This window comes from Bison bison, unplaced genomic scaffold (genome assembly GCF_000754665.1).
Source record: "Bison bison bison isolate TAMUID 2011002044 unplaced genomic scaffold, Bison_UMD1.0 scf7180017864331, whole genome shotgun sequence".
Taxonomy (NCBI): Eukaryota; Metazoa; Chordata; class Mammalia; order Artiodactyla; family Bovidae; genus Bison; species Bison bison.
Window position 1 is genome coordinate 10,350,019 of NW_011494903.1, and position 13,768 is coordinate 10,363,786.

Below are 13,768 nucleotides of genomic sequence, written 5' to 3' on the forward strand. Positions count from 1 at the left end.
AGAGATGTATGGATGGAGAGTTGGACTGTGAAGAAGGCTGAGTGCCAAAGAATTGATGCTTTTGAACTGTGGTGTTGGAGAAGACTCTTTAGAGTCCCTTGGACTGCAAGGAGATGCAACCAGTCCATTCTGAAGGAGATCAGCCCTGGGTGTTCTTTGGAAGGAATGATGTTAAAGCTGAAACTCCAGTGCTTTGGCCACCTCATGCGAAGAGCTGACACGTTGGAAAAGACTCTGATGCTGGGAGGGATTGGGGGCAGGAGGAGAAGGGGACGACAGAGGATGAGATGGCTGGATGGCATCCCGGACTCGATGGACATGAGTCTGAGTGAACTCTGGGAGTTGGTGATGGACAGGGAGGCCTGGCCTGCTGCAATTCATGGGGTCGCAGAGTCAGACACGACTGAGCGACTGATCTGAACTGAACTGAACTGAAAGTAAACACAACGAAAATCCAAAACTTGTTACAGTAAGAATGGCAACTCTTGAACTCAAGAAGGAATGAAATGCCAAAAGGCAGTCAAACTTTCTGTTTTCTAAACCTAACGGAAAGGTCTCTCATACCCGCAGCTTCTTGCATGCACACACCCACAAGAGGAAAAGCCACCTCCCCATTTCATGAAACAAAAGCCAATTACAGTGTGGGAAGTACAGACTGCAGAAACCCAGAAGTCCATAGAAGAAAATCGACTGGTTCCCGTGAGAGAAGGGGGACGCGTGGTTCGGGGCAGGGTCACTTGGTGAAGGCGGCCACCACCGCCCACAGCACCTCGTTGGTCCCGGCCTTCAGACACTCCACCTCAGGGTCCAAGTCCAGGAGCTGCCGCACCCGCTTGGTGGCCACGTCGTACTGCTCGTCCAGCAGGGGCGCGAACGCGTTCTCCAGGACGTCCGAGGCGTGGGCCAGGTAGAGGAGGGCCAGCAGACGCTTGTCCATGCGGTGAGGGTCGTTCACCCACTTGTCGAGAACGGCTTCCTGCACCTTCTTGATGAGGCGCTGCTTAATGCTGTTGTTGGTGAGGGGGTGTGTCGTCATGTCAAAGAGGAGGAAGTTCTGTTTCTCTGTCGTCAGTACGCCCTTTTCCACCAGGTTTTTAGCTAATCGTTCCCGCACGTTTCTTAACTGATAATGCAATTTTAATGGATTCCACGTCTCACTTAAACAAAAGAGTTCAAAAGCTAGGGAGGAATTTCAGGTATTATTCTCTTTGTACTTGTAAGTACTTTGTACTTGTAAGGGGTGCATGTCTCAGTCTTTGTACTTGTAAGGCGTGCTCAGTCTCTCAGTCATGACTAACTCTTTGTGAGCCCATGGACTGTAGCCCACCAGGCTCCTCTGTCCATGGGATTATCCCAGCAAGAATACTGGAGTGGGTTGCCATAGGGATAGCAAAATGTGTTCACTGTAGCTGGTTTGCTTTCAGAGAATTAGAAGCTAAGAAGTGTTCTAGGACAGTCTGTGTTTCCAGAAAGCAAATTTCTTGTGGGATAGGAATCATATCTTATTAATCACTGTGGCTTGGCATCAGGTTTATTTCCTGGAACATAGTACTTGCTCAAGAAATATTTGAAAAAGAGAATGAATGAAGTATTTGAATACATGAATTGGAACAGATTGCTAGTAGTTTTGGTCGATATGAGTCAAATTGTAAAATGATAACTTCTGGCACCTTTCTGTCAGCATAACGGTGTCAAAAATACCCAAAGTATAAATGAGAGATTCATTTATTTTTAATTTAAAAGAATTTTGGCTGTTATGCGTCTTCACTGTGGCCCGTGGGCTTCTCTAGTGCAGCGCTCCAGCTTCTCTATGGTTGTGGCACACGGGCTCAGTAGTTGTAGCGTGAAGGCTTAGTTGCCTCATAGCGTGTGGGATCTTAGTTCCCCGACCAGGGATCAAACCCATGTCCCCTGCATTGGAAGGCAGATTCTTAACCAATGGACCACCAGGGAAGTCCCTTAATAAATTTAATACATTTTTTAAAGGAATACTTTTAACATCTATAGAAAAGTTGCAAAGATAGTAAAGAATTTCCACATGTCCTGCTGCTGCTTCCCCATTAATATAATTAGTACATTTGTCACAATTAATGAACATTGCTACATAAATATTGAGCAACTAACACTTTCTACTTTTTTCTACATTACCTCAAGTGGTTTCCCTGGTGGCTCAGATGGTAAAGAATCCACCTGCAATGCAGGACACCCAGGTTCGAGCCCTGGTTCAGGAAAATCCTCTGGAGAAGGAAATGGCAACCCACTCCAGTATTTCTGCTTGGAGAATTCTGTGGACAGAAGAGCCTGATGGGCTACAGTCCATGGAGTTTCAAAGAGTCAGACATGTCAGAGCGACTAACACACACAAATTCCATATACTACTCACATTTCGTTGGATTTTGCCGGATGCTCTTTTTGTGTTGTTGTTGTTCCAGGATCCTACCCAAGTTACTGTATTACCTTTATTTGTCATATTTTCTTAGGTTCCGCCTAGTAATGACAGTTCTCCAGTCTTCCCTTGCTTTTGATGACTTTGACAGTTTTGAAAAGTAGTGCGTGCATGCTCAGTCGTGTTAGTCCAACTCTTTACGACCCCACAGACCATAGCCCGCCAGGCTTCTCTGTCCATGGGATTCTCCAGGCAAGAATACTAGAGTGGGTTGCCATGCCCTCCTCCAGGGGATCTTCTCGACCCAGGGATCAAACCTTCGGCTCCTGCAGCTCCTGCGTTGCAGGAGGATTCTTTACCTCTGAGCCACTGGGGAAGCCCCTTGAGAAGTAGTGGTCAGATACTTTGTAATTGTCCCCTGATTGGGATTTATCTGGTGTTCTCATGAGTAGACTGAGGTTACAGGTTTGGGGAGTGGGACTACAAAGGGCGCATACTGTCTGCATGACTCATCACTGTGGATGTAGACCTTGATCACCTTGCTGTGGGAGGGTGCATCAGGTGTCTCCACTATAAAGCCCTTCCTCCCTCAGCACTCCTTCCTGCTCTGTGCTCTTGGACAGAAGTTGCTGTGTGCAGCACACAGTTAAGGAGTGGGAGCTTATGCAGCACTTCCTTGAGGGTGAGGTATTTTCATAAATTATTTGGAATTGGAAGCTGCATTTTTCATTAAAGAATTAAATTGTGATTCTCATTAAAGATGGCTGGTTGAATAAATACTCTCTTCCCAACGAAAATGCTATGAAAATGAGAGTAAAAGGATTTTTATATAAGTACAAACCCATAATGAAAACAGGAAAGAACACAATAGCAGTAAAATGCTGGATGCTGCAAAGAAGATGGAAAAGCGGTAGATGGATTAGCGGGTCCAAGAAAGTCAATCCTAAACTTGCAGTGGGTGAAGCTGGGAGGTATCCTGCTTTATACAGCAGAACCCTGGAGGCTCAGAAATTGGCACCAGATAGCTGTGGGAATGGGGGAGGGGGGGCGCAGATAATAGTAGGGCTAAAAATAAAGAGACTATTTGAAAGTCTATTTAAAAAGCATCTCCAGATCTCCTCCTCTACTCTGGGAGCTGCCCCAGTAAAAGATACTAAAACAGAGGGTCTCTGGACTCAGGGACACAAGGCACAATTTGAAAGAGACAAGAATCTCCCACTGATAATAGAGGGATCAAGTAAGAGTTATGTCCTAGAATTTGGGACATCTCAGCCTTCTCCCTCCTTTCAACTCCCAGAATACTGGAAGCTAGAATTATACCCTTCAGCCAAGACATTGGCAGAGCCTTTTCTGGAAAATTCCACCAGCCCAAGAGAAAAGGATGAAAACTACTGACATGAGGATTTCCCCAAAGAATTACAACAGATCCCTTTACCACCTCACACCATGTACACATACAGCTTCCAAGTAACTTTTTTGGCCTTCCTTTCTAAGTATGAGCAGACTGCTAGAGAATGTCATACATTTGGGCGAAAAAAATCCTCTAATGTGAAATGCAGAGTTCAAAATAAAATATTAAAATGACAAAAAGATGTTTCTAATTCCTCCAAAGTGGAAACAACCCAAATGTCTAGTCAACTGCTGATTGTCCAAACAAAATGTGATCCATCTGCAACAAGAAAGAGGAATGAACTCCTGATGCTGCAACAGCATGGCCTTCAAAAACAGCGCGTAACATGAAAAAGCGGACACAGAAGGGCATGCACTGTGGTTCTATTTATATGGAATGCCTAGAAAAGGGAAATGTATGGAGACAGAAACCAGAGTACTGGTTGACTGGGACTAGGGTTAGGAATGGAGATGCAAGCAGGCACCAGAGACCTTTGTGGGGTGATGTGAAATGTTCTGAAATTAGATTGAAGTGATGGTTGACTGACTCAAGAAATATGCTAAACATGAGTGAATTAGACACAGTGGGTGAACTTTATGGCGTACACATTGCACCTCGGATAAACCTGTATGGTAAGAAAAGAAAAAGGACGCTGAAACTACGGAGGAAGAACAAAGATTGCGGGGGGAAGGCATTACAGTTCTCAGAGAAATAAGGGAAAATATTGTATTCATAAGACAGGAACAAAATGGTAGTTTTGACAAGAATAATATTTAGAGAATGACAACAACAAAAATACTAGGAAAATAAAAATTAGATGGCAGAAATGTAAAACTAGTAGAAAAGCAAAGGATGTAGCTAGGGAAACCAAAACTTAGGGCAAAACGGCAAATAATTGGACAGTAAGAGAAAAAAACTTAAGAAATTAGTTGACCAATCCAGGAGGCTCCACAACTAAATAATACAAGCTCCAGAAAGAGAGAACAGAAAAAAATGATGAAGAAAAGTGTTAACAAAATAAGAGAATTTTCCAAAGCTGAAGAATATGAGCCTTTTGTTTCCACAAAAGGTCCTTTGAAGCTTTGAGTCCATTGAATAAAAGACAAAAAACAAATTAAAAACCATTGAACAATTAAAAAAAAACCAAAAGACTAATCACCATAAAAATTTCAAAGACTTGTGAAAACCAGAAGATTTCTAAAAGTCCTGTTGCGGGTGGAGGTGGGGGTTGGGGGAGGTGGTAATGAGCAGAAAAGTGTGAGTAAGAATGCCATCAAACTGGGACTTCCCTGGTGGTCCAGTGGTTAAGACTGTGCTTCCACGGCAGGGGGCGAGGGTTCCATCTGTGGTCAGGGAACTAAGATCCTGCGTGCTCTGTGTTGCAGCCAAAACTTAAACAAACAAAAAGCAAGAATGGCATCATCATATTTCTCATTGGAAGGAAGAAGATAATGAAGCTAGACCTTCACATTTCCAAGGGAAAATTTTACTCTCCATCAAGTGAGAGGGTAGAAAAGAGACAGTTTAGACAGGGAGGATGTCCAGACATATCCTTTCCAACCAGCTTTCTTAGGAAGCTGTTTGTGGATGTTTCAGACCATAAAGAATCTGCCTGCAATGCCAGAGACCTGGGTTTGATACCTGGGTTGGGAAAATCACCTGAACAGGGCATGACAACCCATTCCAGTATTTTTGCCTAGAGAATCCCCACAGACAGAGGAGGCTGGCAGGCTATGTCTATAAGGTTGTAAAGCTTCAGACATGACTGAGCGACTAAGTACATACATTATACACACAACACACTCACACGAAAGGACTCACTTTAGAAGGAGGACACTGGGACACAAGAGACTGAGGAAATAAGATTTAAGAGAGGCAGACGGAATCTGCAGGGTGATGGTGAATGGAAATTCCAATAAAACAGAAGAGCAACAGGCCCATGGTGGAGGCATCCAGATTGTAACAGGAGGGTGGAGACACAAGGACTATCTTGGACTGAAAGGGGCTGAGGGCCTGGGATGTAGTTCTTCAGTTATTTAACATGTTTAAATAGTTGTTTAAAATGTTTAATAGTTATTTAAAATCCAATGACAGACATTTTACAGAGCTGTTGAGGATGTGGGAATATTTAGTCAGGTATTCAAAGAAAATTAAGAAAATGTCTTTAAGTGAGGCAATTACTAATTACAGGAAAAAAACAAGTTATTTAAGAAAGGATATATTATCATGCTACTTGATGCAAAAATACACTACATGCTATATATACATAGTCAAAATTATGAAAACACTGAAGATCAATTTAACAGATATTTAAGACATAATTTTATGAGAAGATGGTGGAAAAGAAAGAGGGGCTACAAATAAGCTGAAAGCCTTGTCATCTGTAACAGGAAATCAATGAGTGAGTGAGTGAAGTCGTTCAGTCGTGTCCAACTCTTTGCAGCCCCATGGACTGTAGCCTACCAGGCTTCTCCGTCCATTGGATTTTCCAGGCACGGGTACTGGAATGGGTTGCCATTTCCTTCTCCGGGAGATCTTCCTGACCCAGGGATTGGACCCGGGTCTCCTGCATTGTAGGCAGACGCTTTTACCATCTGAGCCACCAAGGAAGATCAATAGGTGTCTATTCAGATGAATCAAGGATATACATATTATTATATATATATATGTATATTATATGTATACATATATATTATGTGTACATTATATGTATATATGTAATAGTATATATTAAATAATATATACATATTAAATAATAAATACATATTATTTAGAAATAAGAGAACTTCCCTGGTGGTGCAGTAGATGAGAATCTGCCTGCTAAAGCAGGGGACATGGGTTCAATCTCTGGTCTGAGAATATTCCACATGCCAAGGAGCAACTAAGCCCATGCACCACGACTACTGAGCCCACACTCTTAAACCCAGGAGCCACAACTACTGAGCCCAGTAGCTGCAACTGCTGAAGCCCGCATGCTAGAGCCTGTGCCCTACAACACGAGAAGCCACTGCAATGAGAAGCCTCCACAAACCATGAACACCCAGCGCAACCAAAAATAAATAAATAATTTTTAAAAAAATGAAAGAAGAAAGTAAAATTAGAGAAAATAGCTTAAAAAGTTGAAATTGATTACTTGGCAGATGATTGGGATAGAAAGGTAAAGAAAAGAGACTGCTGTTTTATAAAAGTTACTTTTAGCAATATTTGAGCTTTTATACTATGCAAACAGCACTTAGATAAAAATGAAAGTTGATTAAAAATGATACCTATAGTCATTTTACTGACTATGTATAGTTAAAATTATTCAATAACAAGAAACAGGAAACTTTCAGTTATGGTGTTAATACTCAATTTAATATACATGAAATTTTATTTGATCATATGAATTATACCAAAAAGAATACCCTACTTGGAAAAGCCATTTTGCACTTTATGATTTGCTTTATAAAATTGGAGTTTTAAAATTGTGATAATTAATTCATGAAAAGTTGAGGATTTGATTCCTGCTTTCTGAAGTTATTAATATTTAAAGCCTGAGCCTGTATTTGAAGTATAAAGAGCTTTATCAGATTAAAGAATGGCAAATCATTCCTCTTTGAAGAAAAACATTACAATCTGCATTCAAATTCCTTATCTTTTTAAAAGAGGAAACCCAACGTTTATTTTGGGCCTCACGATATTTATTATCCTAAGATTTTGTAAATGGAAATTATACCCAAATGATGAATGTAACCCTGACTATTTCTTTCTTCTGGGTTAATCATAAGTTCACACACCCATACTTAAATATTAAGGAATCCTAAAATAGATAACTAATAAGGACCTACTGTACAGCACAGGAAACTCTACTCAGTACTCTGTAATGGATTATATGGGAAAAGAATCTAAAACAGAGTGGATATATGTATATGTATGACTGGTTCACTTTGCTATAAAGCAGAAACTAACACAACATTGTAAATCAACTAGAGGCCAATACAAATTAATTTTAACATTTAATTAATAAAAATATTAAGAAATCAGCAGCAGTTATTTCGCTCTTCTGCAGTGTGAGTCCAGTGATGAGACAGTCTTCTGCCTCCCTACCTTTTGGAAACATTTACTTTGTTCCTAGAATTGGCTGGGGGTTGAGGATACAAAAAAAGAATAAAATACGATCTTTCCACAGGGAAGTTACAAGCCGTGCCACTTTATACAACTGACCATAAAACAACATGAAAAGGGTGAGAGGAACAAAGTTCTACAACCATAGAGAGGAATCAGAATTTACAGGGTGTCTGGGGACAGAGTGTACTGGAAGAGACTCCAAAAAAGGACACTTTCTCTCTTTGACTGGGAGAACTGGACAAGCCAAGGGAGAGACCCAATGCCCTGGGGCAGAAGGAGCAGCAAGCAAAAAGCATTCAGGGCCACCAAGTGCAGAGAAACAGACTCCCTGGAAACCCTGCCTCCCAAAGTGGTCTGCCTGTGGGCCCCAGTTAACCTGACCATGTGCGTGTGCATACTCAGTCACTTCAGTCGTGTCTAACTCTTTGCTCTCCTTGGACTGTAACCCGCCAGGCTCTTCTGTCCATGGGATTCTCCAGGCAAGAATACTGGAGTGGCTTGCATTTCCTTCTCCAGGGGATCTTTCCTACCCAGGGCTTGAACCCACATCTCTTGCATCTCCTGCACTGCAGCCAGATTCTGTACTGCTGAGCCATCGGGGAAGCCTGTACCCAGACCATGCTGCTGCTAAGTCGCTTCAGTCCTGTCCAACTCTGTGCGACCCCATAGACGGCAGCCCACCAGGCTCCCCCATCCCTGGGATTCTCCAGGCAAGAACACTGGAGTGGGTTGCCATTTCCTTCTCCAATGCATGAAAGTGAAAAGTGAAAGTGAAGTCGCTCAGTCGTGTCTGACCCTCAGCGATCCCATGGACTGCAGCCTTCTAGGCTCCTCTGTCCGTGGGATTTTTGAGGCAAGAGTACTGGAGTGGGGTGCCATTGCCTTCTCCAGTACCCAGACCATGCACTCCCCTAAAGTCACCCACACACACTGGAAGGAGGCGAGGCACCTGGAGTGTTTCGTTAGAATTGGATCCACCTGGGTGGAGGGCAGAGCAGTCTCCATAGAACAAGCCATGGCTGTTCCATTTCTACCACAAAGAATGCGTGGTAAGTGCATTTGAATAAATGAGGACTCTATGAATAGTGCTAAATTTAAAATTCTTGGACAAAAGGATTTTCTTCAAGTTCCAGATGATTCAGGTTAATGTGAGAAAAGACTCGACAAACAATTTATATATGCAAATTGGGCATGAGATATTCTTTCGTTTAGCAAATGTCTATTGGGCGCCTGCTACGGGTTGCTGTCAGTGTTCAAGGCACCAAGAACAAAAAAATCCTCACACCTGTGACACATTATAGTTACTTCAATTCATTTATAGTTTATATTTCTGGATTAAAAAAATCATTGCCAGAAATCAAATTAAAAATTAATCAAAAACAGCAGGGATTAATTGTATAGCACATGGAACTATATTCAGTATCTTGTAAAAACCTATAATGAAAAAGAATAAAAAAGAATATATATATGTATGTGTATATATATATGTGTGTGTGTATATATATATATTGCTGTTTAGTTGCTAACTTGTGTTAGCAACTTTTTGACCCCATGGACTGTAGCCCATCAGGCTCCTCTGTCCACGGGATTTCCAGGCAAGAACACTGGAGTGGGTTGCCATGCCTTTCTCCAGGGGATCTTTCCGATCCAGGGATCAAACCTGCATCTCTTGCTTGGCAGGTGGATTCTTTACCACTGAGCCATCTGGGAAGTCCACATATATACATACATATGACCAAATCACTTTGCAGTGCATCTGAAACTAATACAATGTTGTAAATCAACTACACATCAAGTAAAAAAAAAAATCACGAAGGCCAATTTAAGGGCCTTTCCAACAATACGGAAGAAGACTTAGGTGCAAATATGACCAGATGATTTAAAAACCTGTATTAGAATAAAATTGTGTCCCTGCCTTTGTGGGTGTTAATTTCTGTCATGTCCAACTCATTGTGACCCCATGGACTTGGAATTCTCCAGGCGAGAATACTGGAGTGGGTTGCCATGCCCTTCTCCAGGAGATCTTCCTGACTCAGGGATCAAACCCGGGTCTCCTGTATTTCAGGCAGATTCTTTATTGTTCAAGCCACCAGGGAAGTAATCATTGCCCTTAGTACCACAAAAATGAGGACCTCTTTGCTAAATCTGGTACTCTAGTGCCACCTTGTGTTCAAACTACTCAATTACAATGTGATTTAATAGTGAAGTGTCTGTATTCATTTCCTATTTCTTCCTATTGCAGCTGTAACAAATGGCCACAAATTTAGGGGCTTTAAAGCAACACAAATTTATCATTTTATAATCCTATAGGTCATAAGTATATGGATCTCAATGGCTAACATCAAGGGGTCAGCAGGGCTGCATTTCTTTAACATCCTAGAGAAGAATCTGTTTTCTTACCTTTTCACCTCCCAGAGGCGGTCTGAATTCCTTAGCTGCTGATGTCCTCGAAGTCAGTAACGTCTAGCTGAGCCTTCTCTTGGTGAATCACTCTGACACTGCCTCTCCTCTTTCACTTATAAGAACCTTTGTTACTACCCAGGCCTCTCTGAATAATCCGGGCTAATCGCTCCATCTCAAAATCAGTTAATTAGCAAACTTAATTCCATCTGCTATCTTACTTCTCCCTTGCCACATATATTCATAAGTTTTGGGGATTATGATGAGCATGTCTTTGGGAGGGGGGTATTATTCCACCTACCACAGAGTCTGTTTGTTTTTGTGGGCAAATATGCTGCTTTTTATGTTTCAATCGAATGGTAAAGGCATTAAACTGTTCTTTTCCCCTTATTTATAACTTGGAATTGATGAATAGAAAAAAATCTTTTGCTAATTTCTATAACATAAACCAAGCATTTAGAAACCACCCCGCCCCACCCCCAGTGAATTTTTTACTAATTAGCTTTACTAATCTAAGCTAGGAAAACCCAAACTAAATATAAAAAGTTCTTAAATAATTTTGAGTTGACAAAGACAAGTCCAAATATTGCTTAATACTACACAAAGTATTCAAGTACAGTTTCTTTTGTTTGTTAACAGGGTAAATGGTTTTGTTTGAAGACTGGTCAGAATTAAGCTCACAAAAACTCAAAAATGGAAACCAGAGGTAGATTGTGGTTCTTTGCATGTACCTACCTCTGTTACAGGAGCAGGTGAGCACCCTACTTTTTATGGGTTGTTTTCCAGCAAGGGCTAGAGAGACTGCTCTGCACCCCCCAGGTTTCAATGGGCTGCCCCTGGAGTGGCTTTCAGAGTTGCTGGATGATGGAGAGTTGAGGATGATGTAGACAGGGCATACTAATGAAACACCGAAGGAAAAGCAACAAGATTCAACGCTTGGGTTTCCAGGAGCGCTTCCCCTGGAATGCCGTGTATAGTGTGCTGTGAGAAGGGCACATAAATGTTATTCAGGTGGGAAGAGGAAAAAACATAGTAATTGCAGACTTTTTTATTCTGTTATAAAAATGTTAACCAACAATTAGTTGGACTGAGTAATAGTAATGCAAATCTTCCCAGGGATATTGCTTTTTGTCCAGCTTGAGGAAGACTTCCTCAAAACATTAAAATTCCTGGAACAGAATCTCCTTACAAAGCATTTTAATAGATAGCAGTCACTAAATTGCAGCTCAAGTCTTAGCAGTAATGTGTTACAGTTTTCACTGCAGAGGTTTTATGTATCTTTTGTTAAACTTGTTTCTAAGTATTTTGTGAATTATAATGCTTGTTTCAATGGTAATGGTTTTATTTCTTTCTTTGTAGTATGTGTGACTTTTATATCTTTTTCTTACCTTTTTACATTGACTAGGGCCTCCAGTATAATACTGATAAAAAAGTGGTGAGAGTAAACATCTTAACTTTGGTCATAATCTTGAGGGAAGAACATGTAATGTGTCACCTTTAAGGATGATATCATCTTTAGACTTTTCCTAGATGCCTTTTAAATTCAACAAAAATTTCTTTTTTATGTCCTACTTTGCAAAGAGGTTTTTATCTTAAAATCATGATGACTATTGAATTTTATGGGGCAGCTTTGCATTTATTGGTATGATCTTACAGTTTTTCTCCTTTTTTCTATTAAGTTGTCGGATAACACCAATTGATTTTCAAATGTTAAGGCCACCCTGCATTCCTAGAATACACCTACTTAATCATTGCTGCTTTGACTTGCTAATATCTTCCGGAAAGATTTTTGCAACTTAGAGATTGGTCTCCAATTTTCTTATAGCGTTTCTGTCAAGTTTTTGGCAATGTTATCTTGGCTTCATAAAATGAGTTGGGAACACTTTCTATTTTCTAAAGGAGTTTGTGTAAGATTAGTATAATTTCTTCCTTAAATGTTTGATAGAATTCCCGAAGAAAACCATCTGGCCCTATAGTTTTTCTTTGCAGGAAGGCAAAGATCATCAATTCAACTTTAAAAATAGTTACACAAAATTTCTGTTTCTTTTTGTATTACTTTGGTAAGTTGTCTTTCTCAAAGAACTCTTTCTTTTAACCAACTTGTCAAGTTTATTGGCATAAAGTTATTCACTTCATTCCTTTATTTGCCTTTCAACGTATATAGAGTCTGTGGTGATATCCCTTCCTTCATTTTTAATGTTGGTAACCATTATATCTACTACTGCATGCAGGAATCCCTCAAAAGAAATGGAGTAGCCATCATGGTCAACAAAAGAGTCCAAAATGCAGTACTTGGATGCAATCTCAAAAATGACAGAATGATCTCTGTTCGTTTCCAAGGCAAACCATTCAATATCACAGTAATCCAAGTCTATGCCCCAACCAGTAACGCTAAAGAAGCTGAAGTTGAACGGTTCTATGAAGACCTACAAGACCTTTTAGAACTTAAACCCAAAAAAGATGTCCTTTTCATTATAGGGGACTGGAATGCAAAAGTAGGAAGTCAAGAAACACCTGGAGTAACAGGCAAATTTGGCCTTGGAATACAGAATGAAGCAGGGCAAAGACTAATAGAGTTTTGCCAAAAAAATGCACTGGTCATAACAAACACCCTCTTCCAACAACACAAGAGAAGACTCTATACATGGACATCACCAGATGGTCAACACCAAAATCAGATTGATTACATTCTTTGCAGCCAAAGATGGAGAAGCTCTATACAGTCAGCAAAAACAAGACCAGGAGCTGACTGTGGCTCAGATATGAACTCCTTATTGCCAAATTCAGACTCAAATTGAAGAAAGTAGGGAAAACCACTAGACCATTCAGGTATGACCTAAATCAAATCCCTTATGATTATACAGTGGAAGTGAGAAATAGATTTAAGGGCCTAGATCTGATAGATACAGTGCCTGATGAACTATGGAATGAGGTTCGTGACATTGTACAGGAGACAGGGATCAAGACCATCCCCATGGAAAAGAAATGCAAAAAAGCAAAATGGCTGTCTGGGGAGGCCTTACAAATAGCTGTGAAAAGAAGAGAAGTGAAAAGCAAAGGAGAAAAGGAAAGATATAAGCATCTGAATGCAGAGTTCCAAAGAATAGCAAGAAGAGATAAGAAAGCCTTCTTCAGCGATCAATGCAAAGGCATAGAGGAAAACAACAGAATGGGAAAGACTAGGGATCTCTTCAAGAAAATCAGAGATACCAAAGGAACATTTCATGCAAAGATGGGCTCGATAAAGGACAGAAATGGTATGGACCTAACAGAAGCAGAAGATATTAAGAAGAGATGGCAAGAATACACAGAAGAACTGTACAAAAAAGATCTTCACGACCCAGATAATCACGATGGTGTGATCACTCACCTAGAGCCAGACATCCTGGAATGTGAAGTCAAGTGGGCCTTAGAAAGCATCACTATGAACAAAGCCAGTGGAGGTGATGGAATTCCAGTTGGCTATTCCAAATCCTGAAAGATGA

General features: G+C 40.8%; 1 protein-coding gene across 1 annotated transcript in view; it reads right to left on the minus strand.

Annotated features, from left to right (window-relative positions):
* Positions 1 to 640: 640 nt before the first annotated feature.
* The window catches only part of LOC104998597 (Golgi phosphoprotein 3-like), a 24,974-nt gene continuing 11,846 nt past the window's right edge, over positions 641 to 13,768 (minus strand). The window contains exon 3 of the mRNA XM_010853854.1: positions 641 to 1,179. Within this exon, the coding sequence (XP_010852156.1) occupies positions 734 to 1,179 (446 nt within the window). The 3' untranslated portion in view covers positions 641 to 733. The remainder of the gene's footprint in view (positions 1,180 to 13,768) is intronic.